The sequence below is a fragment of the Rutidosis leptorrhynchoides genome, chromosome 3, assembly GCF_046630445.1.
Source record: "Rutidosis leptorrhynchoides isolate AG116_Rl617_1_P2 chromosome 3, CSIRO_AGI_Rlap_v1, whole genome shotgun sequence".
NCBI lineage: Eukaryota > Viridiplantae > Streptophyta > Magnoliopsida > Asterales > Asteraceae > Rutidosis > Rutidosis leptorrhynchoides.
Window position 1 is genome coordinate 61,245,222 of NC_092335.1, and position 20,997 is coordinate 61,266,218.

The 20,997-nt window shown below is 31.1% G+C and overlaps 1 protein-coding gene across 1 annotated transcript; it reads left to right on the forward strand.

The window, feature by feature from the left end:
- Window positions 1–609: 609 nt before the first annotated feature.
- Window positions 610–1,767, forward strand: LOC139896198 (zinc finger protein ZAT5-like). Its single transcript, XM_071878795.1, has one exon. It carries the CDS (start codon window positions 826–828, stop codon window positions 1,567–1,569), a length of 744 nt encoding a protein of 247 aa, XP_071734896.1. The 5' UTR covers window positions 610–825; the 3' UTR covers window positions 1,570–1,767.
- Window positions 1,768–20,997: the final 19,230 nt, after the last annotated feature.

Below are 20,997 nucleotides of genomic sequence, written 5' to 3' on the forward strand. Positions count from 1 at the left end.
GTTCTAGTTTAGTATTTTAAATGATCACATTATATTATATACGGAGTATGTAATTATTATGAGAAGTTTGGTTTAAGAACAAGACTAACGAATAAAACAAATAAACGACCAAAAGTTTTTTTTTTATCTAGCAGTATCAAAGTAACTCATCAATCTTAAAGTTATGAGTTTGAGTTTTATTGTGGACAAAAAGAGTGTGTGTGTGTTTATCAATAAAAAATATAAACCCAGGCTTATGCTTTTATGTATTTTAATTTGCAATCTTTCTTGGAATATACAAAAGGAAGTGAACGTGTATTTTTTATATATAATATAATAATTTTATTAATAATTATAATTAATAATTTAATAATAATAATAATAATAACATTATATTTTAATAAATGATTACTGTACATATAGTTTTCACCAAAGTATTACTCATTTTCAATCCCCTTAAATCGTTCACTTAAAACTATTCTTATTATTTAATTTCTGTCAAACTTGGGGTCATAAAGTTTTCAGCAAGTTATCATCGACCATAATATTGTACACACATACACATACACATATATATGAACTAATATCCTCCCTCTTTTTTCCATAATCCATAACCACTACAAACTCTCTTTTAGAAAAACTTCACATCGTCTTGCATATAGCAAGTTTTTAGCAAGTTGTACTCGTCAACAATATTGTACACACATACACATATATATATGGACTAATATCCTCACTATTTTTCCCATAATCCATAACCACTACAACCTCTCTTTAAGAATGGACCTAAATCCAGAATCTAAGGTGAGAACGAATCTTGATACAACCCACTAATTCATCACAAAAATGCATATTGATGACCATCGAAGGTGGTCTTCTTCTTTTGCTATGGTTGAAGCAACTTCTAGCTCCTACAATAATAGTCAGTCAACATCAGATAATGAAAAGGATGAAGACATGGCGAATTGCTTGATTATGTTAGCCGAAAGTGTTTCTCCAATCAAGAAACACAAATTAGATCATCACAAAAATGTTACCTTAAAAATCCGTCGTCTAAATGAGATCACCACCACCACTACTAGACCAAATTCAAGTTTCCGCAACTACGAGTGTAAAACATGTGATCGTGCTTTCCCTACATTCCAAGCTCTAGGTGGACATAGAGCTAGTCACAAGAAACCTAAACTTACAAATGAAGATAGGGATTCTATTGCGTCCATGAAAATGGATTTTTTAGAAGAAGATCAGCAGGAATTAGTTCTGGCTGATCGTGAAGAAAACAAATCTATTACAAGAAATAATAAGTTTTCTTATCCGGCGTCAGATGTTCTCCAAGAAAGATACAAGAACAAAACGATAAAAGTTCATGAATGCTCAATATGTGGATCTGAGTTCTTTTCAGGGCAAGCTCTAGGCGGTCACATGAGAAGACACCGCACAATTCCACACTCAACCACCCAAATCACTGCAAAATCTCAAGTGCTATCTTTAGATCTAAACCTTCCACCGCAAGAAGTTATGGAGGACGTCCATTCACAACAACGACCTCTTGTTTTCTCAACTGCGTCATTGGTGGATTGCCATTACTAATCAAAAGAATGAGATGTCCAAATTGAAATGTGACAAGCATAATTATCTAATTATTGTATATCTTTACTCTTTAGTTTAATTCAAGTTATGGGTAGTAGTTTATTGACATGATAACTTAGTTGTGTTAGAATACATTTCATGTGATGGATGTACTACTAGCTCCCTCATATGTATAAAAAATCCGCTAGAAGTTTTTCTGAAAGCAGTATCTTTACCTTTTAGGTAAAGTTATAATTATCTAAATTCTAATATCTCCCCGTCAAACTTAACAAGATTGAGTAATGTTGTTGTACAACTAGCAGACACTACAACAAAAGTGCTATTTCTACACGCTTTTTTCTTCACGCTTGTCTCAAGCGTGTACTTTTTTCTAACTTCTTTTACGCTTTTGATTGTGATTAAAATTTTAGACGATTTTCATTGTGTACTAACAAATCTTCACACTTGTATGCGAATATAAATATTTGCACGATAAAAAATGTGAATAAGATGAAAGTGAGGTACACATCTAAAAATGTGAGGTTTCTAAGGAGAGCTAAACACACTAAAAAACGTGTAGTTTTGCTAAAAGATTGAAGAAAACACTAGAAAGCGTGGGGTTTTAAATATATTATAGCATTATTATTGTTAGTTATCTAATTTAATATCAATTCTGATCTGATTCGTATCTAATTAACATATTTTAACATATGTATAATTAATTAATTATATATATATATATATATATATATATATATATATATATATATATATATATATATATATATATATATATATATATAATATATAAATATAAATACTAAATTAGATGTAAATAAAATTCAATAGCCACATGTTGACTACTCATGGAGTACAACAAACAGATCAATCAGGTTCTAATATCTCAAACCACGAATTGGCTAAATTAGGTTTAACGATATTCCTAATCCATAGCGTTCGTCAAATTGTCCGTCAACAAATTCGTTCGTGATGCTTTGAAGCAGATAGGGCTCGTCAAATCATTCGTCAGTTCAAGTGCTTCGTTTAAAATCGGATGATACGAGCAGGTAGACTCATTATTTCGTTTTAAGATCTGTTCATATGCTCGATTATGTTCATTTTGTTCGGTTAATTCATTTATTTACGGTTTCGATGTTAATTGATGCTGTTTGATTGAGTAATTTGTGCAATTTTCCGATTAAATGTTAGAGTTACAAAGTCAATTCTTCTTAATTTTTACGTGGAATTCTTCATACATATGTGTAATTTAGGCTCATGTGTTGTTTGTTGACTCAGATCAGGCTACATATAGGCTTTGAGGCTATGTGTTTACTTATTATGGAATTGTATCTTTAAGTGTTTAAGCTAACACAATATTATTTATGCACTAATGAATCAGAAACTTCAAGCAGTGTGTATGAATTGAACTAATCATTCTCTATGTTAAAAGTCTTATTATGCGTATATTTAGATGATTAGTGCAAGTATTAGGGCATCAAGAGAGAATTGGAAAGGATATGGCCAGAAGGATCACTGATTTATGTAGTATGCTTGTTTTCGTATGTTAGTGGCCGGAAGGATCATTGATATCAACTAAATCGTTTGACACCAAATGCAAGAGTGAGTCACAGTTTTGATTTTTATTTTAATTTCATCTTGAAAGCTACTATGTTGTTGTTTAGTAATCGAATTACTCTGTATTATGTTTCATCTTCTTGTACAGTTGTACCGGATGGTTATGTGACCACTGATCTTTCAACAACGACGGTGAAAGATGCAAAGATAAATATCAAGTTTAAAAAAGATAAGTCTGCTATCGTTCATGTTGGTCTTGGAAAGGTATAACTACTTAATTCTCCTTCGAATTATGTTCATGTTGCGGGTGAGTAATGATTTTTTTAAATATATGAATCAGGTAAGTTTTACAAAAAAGGCTTTATGTGAAAATGTGGGTGTTTTTGTTAATTCCCTTTTGCTTGCAAAGCCTGCAGGACTAAAGAAAAGTAAGTAGCTTTCATTCATTTTCTGCTTTTTTTATATATATATTTTTATTCTCATTAATTTTTATTTTTTCACTTCTCATAATACTTTTGTATTGTTGTGTAGGTTCAAAGTATGCTGGATACGTAACCACATTTCACATCTGCAGCACAGTACAATTTTGTTTAGCATTTTTTTATCAAAGATTTTGGTTAATAACGTTGAAGTAAGCTTAAATAATTAATGTTTGCAGACGGGCCTGTCTTACCCTGTTTCGATCCAGTCGTTCTCCATAGCCAGCTGATCGTTACACAATACTGCAAATGAGATGACCATGAAATCGACTAAAAACTTGTCGGTGTATTTGGCGAATTCTAACCTTTATACACTAGCGGTTCTTCTGTAGGTAATTTTTATCAAGCTTACAAAAAATCACTTTGAATATCAGTGCTTGGTATATAAATTTGAGATAACAACAAATTTTAATACTAAATAACAACAAATTTTGTATACACTAATTCTAAAGTGTCCTGATAAGATTTAGACATGTGGGTTGATCAATGTGAGCGATAAATTGGTAATTATCTTCAAGTTAATGCGTAAACTTTATCTTATGATTCTATTAACTCAACATATATGTACTTGTTTGACATGGGTTTTCTAGCAACTACTGCCCTTACAGTGGAGTATCTTTTCAAGACTTCAATGTTTGGTTCCAACTTTCAACCAATATAATAGTGATTTTGTGTAGAAAGGTAGCGAAATGAAGGTTCAGGTGTGTAAACTCTTTTATTGCTCATTTATTGTCTTAGTGAAGATGATTATGTAAACTCTTTTATTGCTCATTTATTGTCTTAGTGAAGATGATTATGTATATTTAATCATATGCATGTTCATCTTGTAGCCAGTTTTAGGTTTCTACTATCGGATGTGTTTTATGAAGCATGAAGAAATGGCAGTGCCTATTGGCATTTGCAAGTTTTACTTATATCACTTCTATTAGTAGTATGATCTCTTTATAAAGTTTTTAGAAAATACATGAAAGATTGTTGGACTGGATTTAGTTTTTTATGCAACAGATATTCATTTTGATCCCAACACCTACCTAACTAGCCATTGTTAAAGTATCTTGATGAATTTTCATTTTGGAAAGCTAATGAATTTTTATTAATATCTTGATGAATTTGATCTCGTCATTTTGCTAATCCTTGCATAATTTGCAGGTGTAAAAGTCGAAGATTAAGGGGATATTAAAGATGGATATCAGAACAGATACCAAAACGGTTTCTCAATAGCTCATTTGTCTATCTTAGATGTTACTCAGTATTAGACTTGTAACAACATGCACTTTAACTTTACTTTGTAATAGATAGTCTTAATGAATGTGATCCATGTTCTTGTTTCTAAGCAGTAGTATGTATTGGCTAGTTGTATATAATGAAAGATAGTATTATATAAATGTACTCATATATATATATATATATATATATATATATATATATATATATATATATATATATATATATATATATATATATATATATATATATATAAAACTACAAGTAATTTTTCAAACGCTTTTAAATGTGGAATTTTAAATTAAAACTTCACGCTTTAGAATGTATGGGATTGAAATGATTGGAACACACTCTTATACGTGAGCATTCTAAGGCATATCTTAACCTGTTTAACTGTGAAGATTTGAGCAAATTTTTCACACTACTAAACGCCACTAATTAAGAAAATTTTGCTACGCTCATATTCTACACGGTTTATAGAAGCGTGTAGAACAAATAAGCACACACTTTTAAAAGTAACTAACTGATTGAATAAGCGTGCAGATTTGCATAATTTGTTGTAGTGAGATAGATTTCTTGAAGATATGTATAACATTACAAAAACATGATATTGGTATATTTTACTTTTAATTGGCGTTGAAGTGGTGTAGTGAGTGTGGAATACTTTGAGTAAGTGAGTGGTGAGTGTTAAATCGGTAATGTGGTGCATGTCATGCCTTGCCTTTCATTCACGAAAAGTGAGTGATATATAAAAGCAGGCATCTTTCCCTTTTATTTTCTCCCTTTTTAAATAAATGCTTTCCATTTTTGATCTTATTAAATATCAAAATTAGTAACTATATATTTTTATAAGATTGAAATATGGTTCGGCTTTTAGATCATGGCAAAAGACCAAAAGTTGGTATTGAAACCAAACCATGTACTCCGTATTCATATATATTCGACACGTATTAGTATGTATGCTGCACGATTCTAAATTCTTAATATGTGTGGCGGAGCCAGAATTTGACGATAGGGGTGGCTTACTCAACAAATAAAAGAGGTAAACCAAATAAAATCAAAGAAGACCAACTTCCTATGTATAATCTATTATATTTGTTTAACACATACGTAGATAACAACTTTACGAAACTTTAGTAACCATTCAACAATAAAAAATGATACTATAAAATTTGAAGTATGAAAATTGGTATGGGCCATCTAAAAATTGATAACTAAATTTGTACCATATGTTTGAGTTAATATTACTCTATTCTTAGGTTTGGAAGGTATGTAACCCAAACAATTTAGTTAGATAAATAATTGAGGGGGACTTAACTAAAATACTTGACTATGAGCTATTAATATTTCATTGGAATCGAAATTATTGGAGGAGGCTGAGCACCCCCTGTCCCCTCCCTGTCTCCGCTAGTGTGTGTGGACACATGGATTAGTTGCCATTTTAATGTTCAAAAGCCTAATTACTTATTTTTGAAGATTAATTAAAGCAAAGCGACAAATTTCTAAAATTAGCATGATTAAGAAACCAAAGATTTGGTTTGGTTTCAGGCAAGACTTTAAATCGTTCAAGTTGATATGTGCGTGTGTGAGTGAAAGAGAGTGTACGTATGGAGCACGATGTCGAGCAAGTGTGTCGAGATAGACAGGATGTCATGGGATTGGAATGAGTAGGGTTTGGCACAATTAGTACCAAAGCCAAAACTAGTGGATTAGGTTCGTCTATTTATAGTTTTATTACACCACACAAACATAAGCAAATTAACTTTGACAAGAAACAATACAAAAAATAAATAAAGTTTATCATATTGAGGGTCATTATTATTAACATACTTAACAAAACATTTTATCAACATCAACATCATCATCATCATAAGCATAATCAAAACTTTTGTATCAACATCATCATAGAAACAACGTATAAAGTATTATTAACAATTTCCTATAAAACACTTTGCTAATTACTAATGCATATGAAACGAATGTGAATTCATAATTACTAAAGAATATTATCAAACTCAATTTGTTTAGTTCTCTTTTGTAAAGTTGTTCCCTCTGCAACTCGATGCCAGTTTTCTGTTTGCATTAATTTACAGTATATATCCGAGCTTTGCTCTATTTCGTTGTATTTTTGTTGTAATGGGCTGGCCTACCCCATTGAGCCTGTGGTAATAAAATTGCTTTTTGAAAATAACTATAACTATATAATTAACATTAACATTAACATTAAAGACCATAGAATATCGATATCTATGTTTAACATAATTAAATAGTTAGTGCCCTGTTTTTGTATATGGCCCACATGCTATAAGCATTGTTAATACTCCGTAGCTGTATTTATTGGGACAAGACGTGTTTATAATTTGATAATAACATAATTTCAAGTCAAATAAAAAAACTAGAACGTCTCAATTATAATAACAATACCAGATACCAGATATAGTGTTATATATTAAAAAATTCCGACCGAATCTTTTTTTTTTTTTTTGAAAGGCAACAATTTTATTAAATAAATCGCGAAGTTACAACTAGATTATATGTTAACCAAACAAGCCGTTAGGCCAACATATACAATAATTACACGAAATTATGAAACAAGTGAAATAGGATTGTGAAGCCAAGTATGCCAATCGATTTGTTTCGTCTTGCATCTTTGGCGTTCCACTCAAAGGACTTTATTTGGATTTCGCAAAGTGCAATCGGAGCGGTCCAAAATTTTTTGTTGAAAACCGATTGGTTCCGAACGAATTTGCTTCATTTATTGTACATTTTGCTTTTAGCTTTGTACTATAATTTAATTAATTAATTTATAGTGGTTGAAGAAGGGTGTGATGGTTGGGAGTGATATGTGATGGGTTAGTGATATGAAGGAAATGAGAAGGAAATGGTGATGTGACGCTGATGTGACAGTGTGTTAATCTGAATGCGTCATGGTTGGGAATGCTCTTATTAAGAGCATTCCCAACCATGACGTCTTTCTTCAGATTAACACACTGCCACATCAGCGCCACATCAATATTTCATTCTTTTTTTTAATCACTAACCTATCACATTTTACTCCCAACCATGACATACCCACTAAATCAATTAATAAAATTAATTTACAAATATTGATACAATATGTACAAATAAATCAAACACATTCTTCGTAATTCAAAAAGCCGAATATAGACGAAATGGTTAGCTAGTGGATATTGGCAATGGATTAACAAGAAGTTCCCATTGGTGTTAAAGTTTTGGCAATAAAATTGGCTAGCATTAACTTCCGTTGGGAGTGCTCTAAGAAGGGTTTTTTTTCATTGTGATTTTTTTTGTACCTTGATACTTAAATACTACGTATATATACTTTAGTGGGCCACTAGGAAAACTAATGGTGAAAAAACTGAGTTGGGGTTTAATAGGATACTGCAGGCCCTTGTTTAATGGACCACCCGAACCCAGCCGGCCCGGTTTACTCTTCTTGAAGTCCAGCTCATTCATGGAAAAGACCAATTTGCAAAACAAACAACTTCAAATCCGTATCTAAGGTGAGCAGAAAATTGCGAAAGTATTCTTTTGTTTTAATCATTGGTGTATCTGTTTACCTGATTACCTCTTAATTGAATAATTGACAAAAATTAACAATGTTTCTGGAAGCAATCTATTTGCTTTCGAGTAGAGGAGAGATTACTATCCATATCCACAAATAGTAAATGATTTCTCTATTTGTAGGTGAAAAAACGACTTTTCTTTCACTCTAGAGTAAGAGGAATGATTGGCTCCATTACAAGTTTTTTTTTTTTTTTTTTTTTTTTTTTTTTTTGAAAGGCAAACTCACACTCTTACATAATACTAACACGAATATATACACCACGAAATGTCTTAAGCAGGACTCGAACCCTCAATCTCAAGGTTGTAAGGGTGACCTCGATACCGTTAAGTCATTGGCTCTTTGGTAGGATCGGGTATGGTTGTTGTTTCGTGTCTCAAAATAAGGTTTATAATTAAAAAGTTAAAAGTTAATTTATCATTTGTCAAGTAAAAAAATTTATCGCTGATTTATACACAAGCTCTAGTGAACTAGTTTTGAATTAAAGTAAAATAAAACATGTGTAGGAAGTAGGATCGATTTGTTATTGAATTTGGAGGTATTTTTTGATTAAATTATATTCCGTATATGATTGTGATTGTGATTCTAATTTTGATTGTGATCGATGAGTGGTGGGTGGGTGAATAGCGGTGTTGTTGTTTAGTAGTGGTTAGTTGTGGGTGGGTTGAGGTACATACTACCGGTGTTACGAGGGGAACAAATTAGACGTAGTAAGTAATATTCTTTTAACAATGTTTATAAAAAATATTTTATTTATTTATATCATCAAATTTGTTGTGTCAAGCAAGTTTTGTTTGTTTGACTAATTTGGAAAGAGAACGAGTTTTATAAGGTCAAACTTGTAATTTAAATCTTGTAATGAATTATGAACATTGTTATTTACAAAATCTAAATTATGTTTTTTAATGTTTTTAACGTTTTAATGTTTTTTATGTTCGGATTTAGACACGACATAAATATAAACTCGCATACTCTACTCGTATACTCCGATACATACTTCGATAATAACTTGATTCTATGTACCCGACTCGAATAATAATAATAATAATAATAATAATAATAATAATAATAATAATAATAATAATAATAATAATAATAATAATAATGTTGCTCTAATAAAATTATGTATAATAATTAAAAATATATAATATACACACAATAATAAATAATTACGTTTATTGTGAAGTATTACATATATTGTGGAGAAATTATAAGTAAGGTATGTAAAATTTATAAATTACATATTTTAATTAATAATTAATATATATATATATATATATATATATATATATATATATATATATATATATATATATATATATATATATATATATATATATATATATATATTATTAGAACGTAATGGGGCACAATACTCATAGAAAAACTCGTTAACCTGACATTTAGTAAGTAAATGAAGATCCGTCGAGTATTTGTCTAGTTTTGAGACGAGTTTTCTTAATCGGGTTTGAGTCCTGAATTACATATACGTGACTCATACTCATCCCGTTATCATCCCTAACTCCATGTCAAAAAAGTTGTTTAGAGTGTTTTAATCTCTTGTGATCACTTAAATTACACGACTAAAGTATTATATAACCGATACATTTTATAATTTATTATTACTTCATTCTCGAGTTTTTTCAAGTGAAAAAATAGTCATTTATCTCTTTTCATTGATAAAATGTGTAGTTGTTATCGTAAGTAACTAGAGGGAAGTGAATAGTTACTTAATACGATTTTTGAAACTTTTTCGATGATCAATATGATATGAACAATAATTGATCACGTTAGTCAACTCAAACTAATGTGTGGTGTGTTTATGTTTGTAATGATGCGGAAAGTAAAGTAAAGAACATAAACACAAGGATTTATAGTGGTTCAGGTGGATGTTAACTGATGCGGGTGAGCTGGGCAATATAACCAGCAACACAACCAGCACAAGCTCAAAAGATGTTACACTCAAGTCAAGTCAAGCAATGGTTGTGTCATCATCTCTTTCTTATCATCTAAGTGTTTATGGAGCTGGTTCAAGAAGCTCAGGGGTTACCCTACTTCAGTCCTTAAACTGAAGTAGTAATGTTTTTATGAATAAAGTTTTTTGATAGTTGAAGGCAAGCCAGCAATTAAGAAGAACCAGCTAGTCGGACCAGCAAAGTTCTACTCGGCCGATAAAGCTAGTTCAACCAGCAAGATGAACTTCAGTACAACCAGCAAGATGAACTTTAGTACAACCAACACGCGACGCCGTTTTCATTCTAAAAGGCTAACTTGCTGATACGATTCAAAGTTTATGTTATGCTTTCAATAAACCTGTCAGGTCATGTGCTTAACACGTGCGTGGCTGTTCTAGAATGTTAACTGTCCAAGGAAGATTCTCATCTATCATTGGATGCTTTTTACCATGGGAAGAGCACTACAAAATGGCAGACTTTATGCAGATTATGTCCTTTATTCTTATTGGCTAATTTGTAATTGTTTGTCCTTTTTGTCTCCATTTCCTTTTTATGTTTTTGTCTTATCTAGAAAGTAGCTATTATGTTTCTCCTATAAATAGAGAGCTCTTGTAATTGTAAAACTCAGTTGATGAATGAATGAAAGTTTGGTAGAGCTTATCTATTTACAAAATCTATGTGTCTTTACGATTCTTTGATTCCGGTGGCTAAAAGTGGTTTCTTTATCAGTGTTTGTGGTGTTACTTTATCAATAATCTAAATCTTCATTTCTGATATTATAGTTGTGGTGGAATCTTTATCAGCTGTAGTTGAAGATTTGGAGTGTTTCTAGATCTCTAATTGTGGTGGTATCTTTATCAATTTGGGGTTTAGATTCTTCTATCCTTGTGTTCTTATTTCAGAGTTTTATACTCTGTTTTGGGACTGTTACTGTTACAAATTGGGGGTTTTGTGTTCAGACCTGTTGGGTGGAGAAAGCTTGTTCTAAACTGCGTTTTTAAAGTCATAATTACGCATCAAAGTGGTATGAGAGCTTAGGTTGTTCAATCAAAGTTTTCTTATCATTTTTATTGTTGTTTTAGTTCATACTCTGTTTTTGAGCTGAAAAGCTTATTTCCAGATCTGAATGAAATGGCTGAGATTCTTAGAAATATGACTCTTGAAGAAGCTTATAATCTTTGAAGAGATAGAGCTATTGAAGCTCTACAACATCAGATGAAAAGAATGTTTAATTTGTTAGAAGATGGTGTACTAAGAAGAAATAGAGTTAGATCTGAAAATAGAGATACAACCATTGTATCTTCCAGTACTGAATCTGAAGATGGTAGCCATGGATCTACTGATGGATCTCATGATTCTTCATAATGAAGAAGAAGGCATAGGAAACGAGCTGATGATTTGAAAGATATCAAGATAGATCCACCTGATTTTGAAGGGTCTTCTAATCCTGAAGATTACTATGAATGGGTTCAGGCCATGGATAGAATTATGGAGGTTAAATGTTATGATGATAAAAAGGCCTTTAAAGTTGCTGTAATCAAGCTAAAGAAGTATGCTTCAATGTGGTATGATAATCTGAAAAAGGAAAGACAGTATGAAGGAAAGAAGACAATCAAGACCTGGTCCAAATTAAAAGAGTGTATGCAGAAAAGATTTGTTTCTCAAGCTTACAAACAAGATCAGTATCTACAGATGAGTACACTCAAGCAAGGCAGCATGAATGTTGTTGATTACATCAGAGAGTTTGAACATCTCAAAATTCGTACCAATGTAAAAGAAGCTGAAGAACACACTATGTGATAACCCGGAAATTTCTAACCAAATTTAAACTTTATTTTTATATTATTCCGACACGATAAGCAAAAGTTGTCAAGTTGAATCTCAAGAAGTGTAAACTGTATTCATGCATTCATTTAACCTTGACCAAACCCTGACGATTCACGAACCATTATAATTGGATTAGAAAATATACGTATATATATATATATATATATATATATATATATATATATATATATATATATATTTACAAAAATATAATATTAACTTAGTCATAAAACGTCCTGATTTAAAATAATATATTTTGATAAACAACGAGTCACTGATTTATAGAAGCAAATGACCACAACGCTCAATTTTATAAGTTAGATTTTTTATAAGATAATTTATTGATGAGTAAGTCAAATTATTAATAAGGGTACACGTCGCGTAACGTAAAAGGCTAGTTTTCTAAACGTACAAGTGCGCTCGAAAAATCAAAAGTGGTACATGAGTCGAGTGACAACGTACGAGTCATTTAAACAAAAATTACATTTTTACTACGCACGTAAATATAATATAATATTTAATTAATTCTAAAGATTAAATATATTATATATTAAAATAATATATATATACATTACAAATGTATTACAATTGTGTCGGCAGGAAAAATTTAAAGAACATGTGCTGGTAACATGAGCCATGCGATCGCATGGCCTATGCACCTCAGCCCCATGCGATCGCATGGTGGTTAGGTGAGGGTTACACTCCTTTAAAAGTCGAACGAGTCCAGTTCTAAATTCATTTTTCATTCCATCTACATATCTCTCGCATATCTCTCTTTATATATCATTATTATTATTATTATTATTATTATTATTATTATTATTATTATTATTATTATTATTATTATTATTATTATTATTATTATTATTATTATTATTATTATTATTATTATTATTATTAAGATTAATATTATTATTAATCTTATGATTGGGAGTATTATTATTAGTAGTATACATAAAATACTACGACGAGATTCTGCTCAAATGTTTTCAAAATGAGTTTTGAGAGGGATAGGGCTAAGGAAATTATGGGTTATAGCTATGGAGGTTATGGGTATGGTTCGTGGGTATGCTCGTAAGGTCAATCTAGTGTTTATCATCACTGTTGCGTCTACGTACTTTCCTACAATATTGAATTACAATATTGATACGTGAGCATTCACATCTTATCTTTTATATATTAATAGTGTATCCATGTCTAGTGCTCGAGTATATATGTTTATGCATGCTTGTATGCTTTAATTTTGTCGTTAGATAGTTTATGATGAATCACGAATTTGATACATATGCTACTAATATAAAGTATATGATATGCATGTTTTTGGAAAGCTGGCGAAAAATTATTAACTTTTCATTTAGAAGTGATTTCGATGAACGGATTAAAAGATATGGTCAACTGAATTATGGTTAGCGTTAATTGAAATTGTGTTTGAAACTGTAAATTAATATTTAAACAACTTGTCTATGAGATTGATAAATTGGATTTTCAAATATTACTAATCGAGTAAATGAATTTCTATATAAAGCACGTCTCGTTTTGTTGAACAATTGTCAAAGTTGACTGTCTTATCATGCTTTAAAAGCTTTATAAACACTATAATCTGATTTTACAAGTATTGGAAAGCTATGTGAAATAATAAAATATTTTCGATTGCCATGATAATTCAAATATAATATAGCTCCTGAAATAAATAATATTTTGAGTTTGATAAACTATAAATTCGTTCAATTATCAAGACTTATATTATGTTAATAGACATGTATAGATTTAAAGATCATATTGGGTAAGGTTAACTTTTGAGATGACTTTTGTTAACTTTTGTATGTCGGTCTCGAGCATTAGGATTGTGATACACTATGACCAGATCTAATTTGTTAGACATGTATTGACCAACATATGTTCTATAGGTTGAGATCTACGGTTATTTTACATTCCGAGTTTCGGTCACATTCCGGTGAATTACTTTATGTGCTGTTAAGGTGAGTTTATAAATCCATTTTTAAATGCTTTAAATATTTTGGGCTGAGAATACATGCAATTTATTTTAAACGCAATGGATACAAGTACATACTTAATTCTACAATGAGTTTGAACCGAAAATCCCTTAGCTTTGGTAACTAGTAACTGCCAGTTATAAGAACTGGTGGGCGCGAGTAGTAGTATATGGATCCATAGAGCTTGATATCCCCGTCCGAGCTAGAGCACTAGCCTTTTAACAGACGTATGCTATTTGAGAAGCGTACACGTTGGTTTGCGTGTATTATTAAGATGATTAGACAAAGGGTATAAATTATATATACGTTAAGTTTAGTTACCAGGTTGCTCAATTTCGTAGAATATTTTGATAAACGTTTCTGGATGAAATAACTGAAAACTTGTGATTCACCTTTATATACAGATTATGCGCAATATTAAAACTATGAACTCACCAACCTTTGTGTTGACACTTTTAAGCATGTTTATTCTCAAGTTTATAGAAGTCTTTCGCTGTTTGCTTATATGTGATACAAGCTATGTGCATGGAGTCATACATGCTTTATTCAAGAAAACTTTGCATTCACAAAATCATCACCGTGTATCTTATTTTGACTGCATTGTCAACGAATGTATTATGGTAAACTATTATTTATAGTGATTGTCTATATGAAGAAATCATCAAACGTTGAAAACCTTAGAAATTGATATTAATTTATTGTGTACCTTTTGAAAAGAATGCAATGTTTACAAAACGTATCATATAGAGGTCAAAACCTCACTATGAAATCAATGAAGGATGTATTCGTCCAAAAGGATTTGGAAGGATCGTCACAGTTGGTATCAGAGCTTGAGGTCATAGGGAACCAGAATTTGCATTAGTGTGTTTAACTGGTAATTGTTAGGATGCATTAGTGAGTCTGGACTATGACCGTATCTGTTTTTACCGAGTTTTGCTTATTATTTCTTGTCAGAAATTACCTGTCATTATCTTAAGCCTAAGACACGTTTTATTGCATTGATTGCATAGATAGTGTATGGACAAATTTCATATCTTAAGCATATCTATTATAGTAAACTATGTCTTACACTTTCCGAAAATTTCTCCGTAACTTATGGGATTTTGGTATTATATATACATATGTAAATTATGTATCGGAGAATACCAAACTAAATCCTATAATCTATCTCATATCAAAATCAATTCCCTGATTATACAAGATGGATCACGTATCTAGTTCAAATTCATTAAACTCCGACAGCTATTCCGATATGGATATTCACCTGAACTCCGAAGACAGTGTAACCGAAATGGATCAACCAATTAGCCATCATCTATTCTGGATGAATTGGGGATGGGTTCGTAGTCTACTTAATCATTGGAGACAAGAAGAAGGCGATCCCTTCCATCCACCACATTGCCCTCTTGGCGAAGAACCTGAAGCACTTACAGGCGAACCTGTTCGTAATACCATTTTCTCTCTCATTTCTAGAGTATCTCATCATGATTATATACTATCTCACATTCTAGATCTCATTCATCCGCTCGTTCGAACCGACAATCATCACGGTGTAATAGAAGAAGTCAACAAGCTTCGCACTCGGGTTGTGGCTTTGGAGAATATGGAGCAAAGATTACAAGCACCAGCAGCATCACCGGCATCAGCAGTACCACTATCATCAACACCAATAGTATCATTACCACCACCAACAACAACATCCGCATCCCACACCTCAACATCACAATCTGTACCTCGAACATCAACATCATACGCACCATAGATAACAAGGAATACCAACAACAACAAACGATGAAGTATTGATTCATAACTTCATCGAAGAAATATTCTGCAGAGAATATGTAGTTTCTAAAAGTTTTAGAGATTACTTATTCTAGTTCTAATTGTAAACCAGATGAGTGAGCGAATAGGAATGATGAAATAAAACCCTGATCGGAATGGTGCACGATTTACAATCTAGATCTGTTTTATCAGCAGCATCAATAGTACCGTCAGCATCACTAGCACTGTCAGTACCGTCAGCATCGTCAGCATCAGCAACATCTATAACATCACAAGCTCCACAAGATCCATAATCACCTCAAACATCATCACTAATCAACAACGCGTATATCAAATCAACGAGTTATGAAGTATTAACTCATTCCCCCTGAAGAAATTATATGCATATTTTATATATATATGAATTTTGAGATCAAAATAAATCTTTCGTACTAAGCTATTACGTGTGAATCTTAACTACTCGGTTAGTTCATGTTATTAATATGCTATGATGTACATCCTTCGTTAATGACTTAACAATCGTTAACTATAATCTCTGCTTTGACTTAATAGATTCCAAATCAAGTGTATTATTCAAATACATGTTTGATTTTACACTTTCATTTTCGATGTACTTGAAACTTTTCAGAAAACATCATTCGTTCCTTGCGAAGTTAGCAAGAGTTCCATAAGCACCAACATGATTCACTGAGGAAATATCAAACGAAGTATTGATTATATTAGTGAAATACTCCGCGAAAATTATGTAATCTCTGATGGTTTAGAGATTATTCATTTCTAATTCCAGCCAAAAATCAAATAAGCTTAATATGATATTAACTCATTAAATCTGTATTACATCTGAAGAAAATATACATACATATATTTTATAAAGACTGTAATAAAAATTCTTTTATACAAAATATTACTTATGAAACTTTTAACGAGTAGGTAATACCCGAAAGATATATGAATTCACAATTGATATGTTACATTATTCGATTTCGATTCAGCAAATCATTAACTATACTCACTACTTTCACAACGATATACATTCTTTCCTAGAAATCAAAACAACTATTCGCATTCAAATTTGATTACATATTCTGATTTTGAAAAATCAGAATACAAGCCAAGATTTAACAGAAAACATCACTCTTAGATTCTTACATCTTTCAAAGCTATACTTTGACTTCAAAACTTTGCTAGAACATCACTTCTATTCATAAACCCAGAAAAAAATATTTGTATCATTCAAAATTCTAGAACATCATATGTATCTTGACAATTACAATCTTCATGCAAACCCTTCAAACTTTTGAAAACACCTCGGATTGATAACCGACTATTCGGTTATGATAACTTTGAATGCTGATGAAGCAGCAAAAACTGTAAACGACCTTAACAGCCAAAAGTTTGATGATAAAGAATTGTGTGTTGGCAAAGCTCAGAAAAAAAGAGAAGGTTTGGAACTGGAAAACGAATTGAGCAAAGTATGAAGGAGGCTGTAGATAAATTACAAAGACTAAACCTGCCTTCAAAGAATCCAAATAATTCAGTATCTGCTGAAGTCATTAACGAATACCATGCTCCTGACTCTAAACCTTTACGGACAAATCTTCTTTATCATCTTTCGATATTAGAAATTCTAAGATATCATCATTGAAATGTCCCGTTCTTATTGATTAAAAACGTTCCATATTAATTGATTTCGTTGCGAGGTTTTGACCTCTATATGAGACGTTTTTCAAAGACTGCATTCATTTTAAAACAAACCATAACCTTTATTTCATCAATAAAGGTTTAAAAAGCTTTACGTAGATTATCAAATAATGATAATCTAAAATATCCTGTTTACACACGACCATTACATAATGGTTTACAATACAAATATGTTACAACAAAATAAGTTTCTTGAATGCAGTTTTTACACAATATCATACAAGCATGGACTCCAAATCTCGTCCTTATTTAAGTATGCGACAGCGGAAGCTCTTAATAATCACCTGAGAATAAACATGCTTAAAACGTCAACAAAAATGTTGGTGAGTTATAGGTTTAACCTATATATATCAAATCATAATAATAGACCACAAGATTTCATATTTCAATACACATCCCATACATAGAGATAAAAATCATTCATATGGTGAACACCTGGTAACCGACATTAACAAGATGCATATATAAGAATATCCCCATCATTCCGGGACACCCTTCGGATATGATATAAATTTTGAAGTACTAAAGCATCCGGTACTTTGGATGGGGCTTGTTGGGCCCGATAGATCTATCTTTAGGATTCGCGTCAATTAGGGTGTCTGTTCCCTAATTCTTAGATTACCAGACTTAATAAAAAGGGGCATATTCGATTTCGATAATTCAACCATAGAATGTAGTTTCATGTACTTGTGTCTATTTTGTAAATCATTTATAAAACCTGCATGTATTCTCATCCCAAAAATATTAGATTTTAAAAGTGGGACTATAACTCACTTTCACATATTTTTACTTCGTCGGGAAGTAAGACTTGGCCACTGGTTGATTCACGAACCTATAACAATATATACATATATATCAAAGTATGTTCAAAATATATTTACAACACTTTTAATATATTTTGATGTTTTAAGTTTATTAAGTCAGCTGTCCTTGTTAGTAACCTACAACTAGTTGTCCACAGTTAGATGTACAGAAATAAATCGATAAATATTATCTTGAATCAATCCACGACCCAGTGTATACGTATCTCAGTATTGATCACAACTCAAACTATATATATTTTGGAATCAACCTCAAACCTGTATAGCTAACTCCAACATTCACATATAGAGTGTCTATGGTTGTTCCGAAATATATATAGATGTGTCGACATGATAGGTCGAAACATTGTATACGTGTCTATGGTATCTCAAGATTACATAATATATAATACAAGTTGATTAAGTTATGGTTGGAATAGATTTGTTACCAATTTTCACGTAGCTAAAATGAGAAAAATTATCCAATCTTGTTTTACCCATAACTTCTTCATTTTAAATCCGTTTTGAGTGAATCAAATTGCTATGGTTTCATATTGAACCCTATTTTATGAATATAAACAGAAAAAGTATAGGTTTATAGTCGGAAAAATAAGTTACAAGTCGTTTTTGTAAAGGTAGTCATTTCAGTCGAAAGAACGACGTCTAGATGACCATTTTAGAAAACATACTTCCACTTTGAGTTTAACCATAATTTTTGGATATAGTTTCATGTTCATAATAAAAATCATTTTCTCAGAATAACAACTTTTAAATCAAAGTTTATCATAGTTTTTAATTAACTAACCCAAAACAGCCCGCGGTGTTACTACGACGGCTTAAATCCGGTTTTACGGTGTTTTTCGTGTTTCCAGGTTTTAAATCATTAAGTTAGCATATCATATAGATATAGAACATGTGTTTAGTTTATTTTAAAAGTCAAGTTAGAAGGATTAACTTTTGTTTGCGAACAAGTTTAGAATTAACTAAACTATGTTCTAGTGATTACAAGTTTAAACCTTCGAATAAGATAGCTTTATATGTATGAATCAAATGATGTTATGAACATCATTACTACCTTAAGTTCCTTGGATAAACCTACTGGAAAAGAGAAAAATGGATCTAGCTTCAATGGATCCTTGGATGGCTCGAAGTTCTTGAAGCAGAATCATGACACGAAAACAAGTTCAAGTAAGATCATCACTTGAAATAAGATTGTTATAGTTATAGAAATTGAACTAAAGTTTGAATATGATTATTACCTTGTATTAGAATGATAACCTACTGTAAGAAACAAAGATTTCTTGAGGTTAGATGATCACCTTACAAGATTGGAAGTGAGCTAGCAAACTTGAAAGTATTCTTGATTTTATGAAACTAGAACTTTTGGAATTTATGAAAAACACTTAGAACTTGAAGATAGAACTTGAGAGAGATCAATTAGATGAAGAAAATTGAAGAATGAAAGTGTTTGTAGGTGTTTTTGGTCGTTGGTGTATGGATTAGATATAAAGGATATGTTATTTTGTTTTCATGTAAATAAGTCATGAATGATTACTCATATTTTTGTAATTTTATGAGATATTTCATGCTAGTTGCCAAATGATGGTTCCCACATGTGTTAGGTGACTCACATGGGCTGCTAAGAGCTGATCATTGGAGTGTATATACCAATAGTACATACATCTAAAAGCTGTGTATTGTACGAGTACGAATACGGGTGCATACGAGTAGAATTGTTGATGAAACTGAACGAGGATGTAATTGTAAGCATTTTTGTTAAGTAGAAGTATTTTGATAAGTGTCTTGAAGTCTTTCAAAAGTGTATGAATACATATTAAAACACTACATGTATATACATTTTAACTGAGTCGTTAAGTCATCGTTAGTCGTTACATGTAAATGTTGTTTTGAAACCTTTAGGTTAACGATCTTGTTAAATGTTGTTAACCCAATGTTTATAATATCAAAAGAGATTTTAAATTATTATATTATCATGATATTATGATGTACGAATATCTCTTAATATGATATATATACATTAAATGTCGTTACAACGATAATCGTTACATATATGTCTCGTTTCAAAATCATTAAGTTAGTAGTCTTGTTTTTACATATGTAGTTCATTGTTAATATAATTAATGATATGTTTACTTATCATAATATCATGTTAACTATATATATAACCATATATATGTCATCATATAGTTTTTACAAGTTTTAACGTTCGTGAATCACCGGTCAACTTGGGTGGTCAATTGTCTATATGAAACCTATTTCAATTAATCAAGTCTTAATATGTCATAACCCGTCCTTAACCATAAGAACGCGTTAGATAACGTATGATTTCATTGCGAGGTATTGACCTCTATATGAGACATTTTTGAAAGAAAACTGCATATATTATACATTACAAACCATAACCATTATTTTTGTTACAAGCTTAAGACAATAAAAAGAAGATTAACGTTTAGCGATAATCTTCGACTTACAAACTTTACAAATGATGACAACAACACGGTTTCT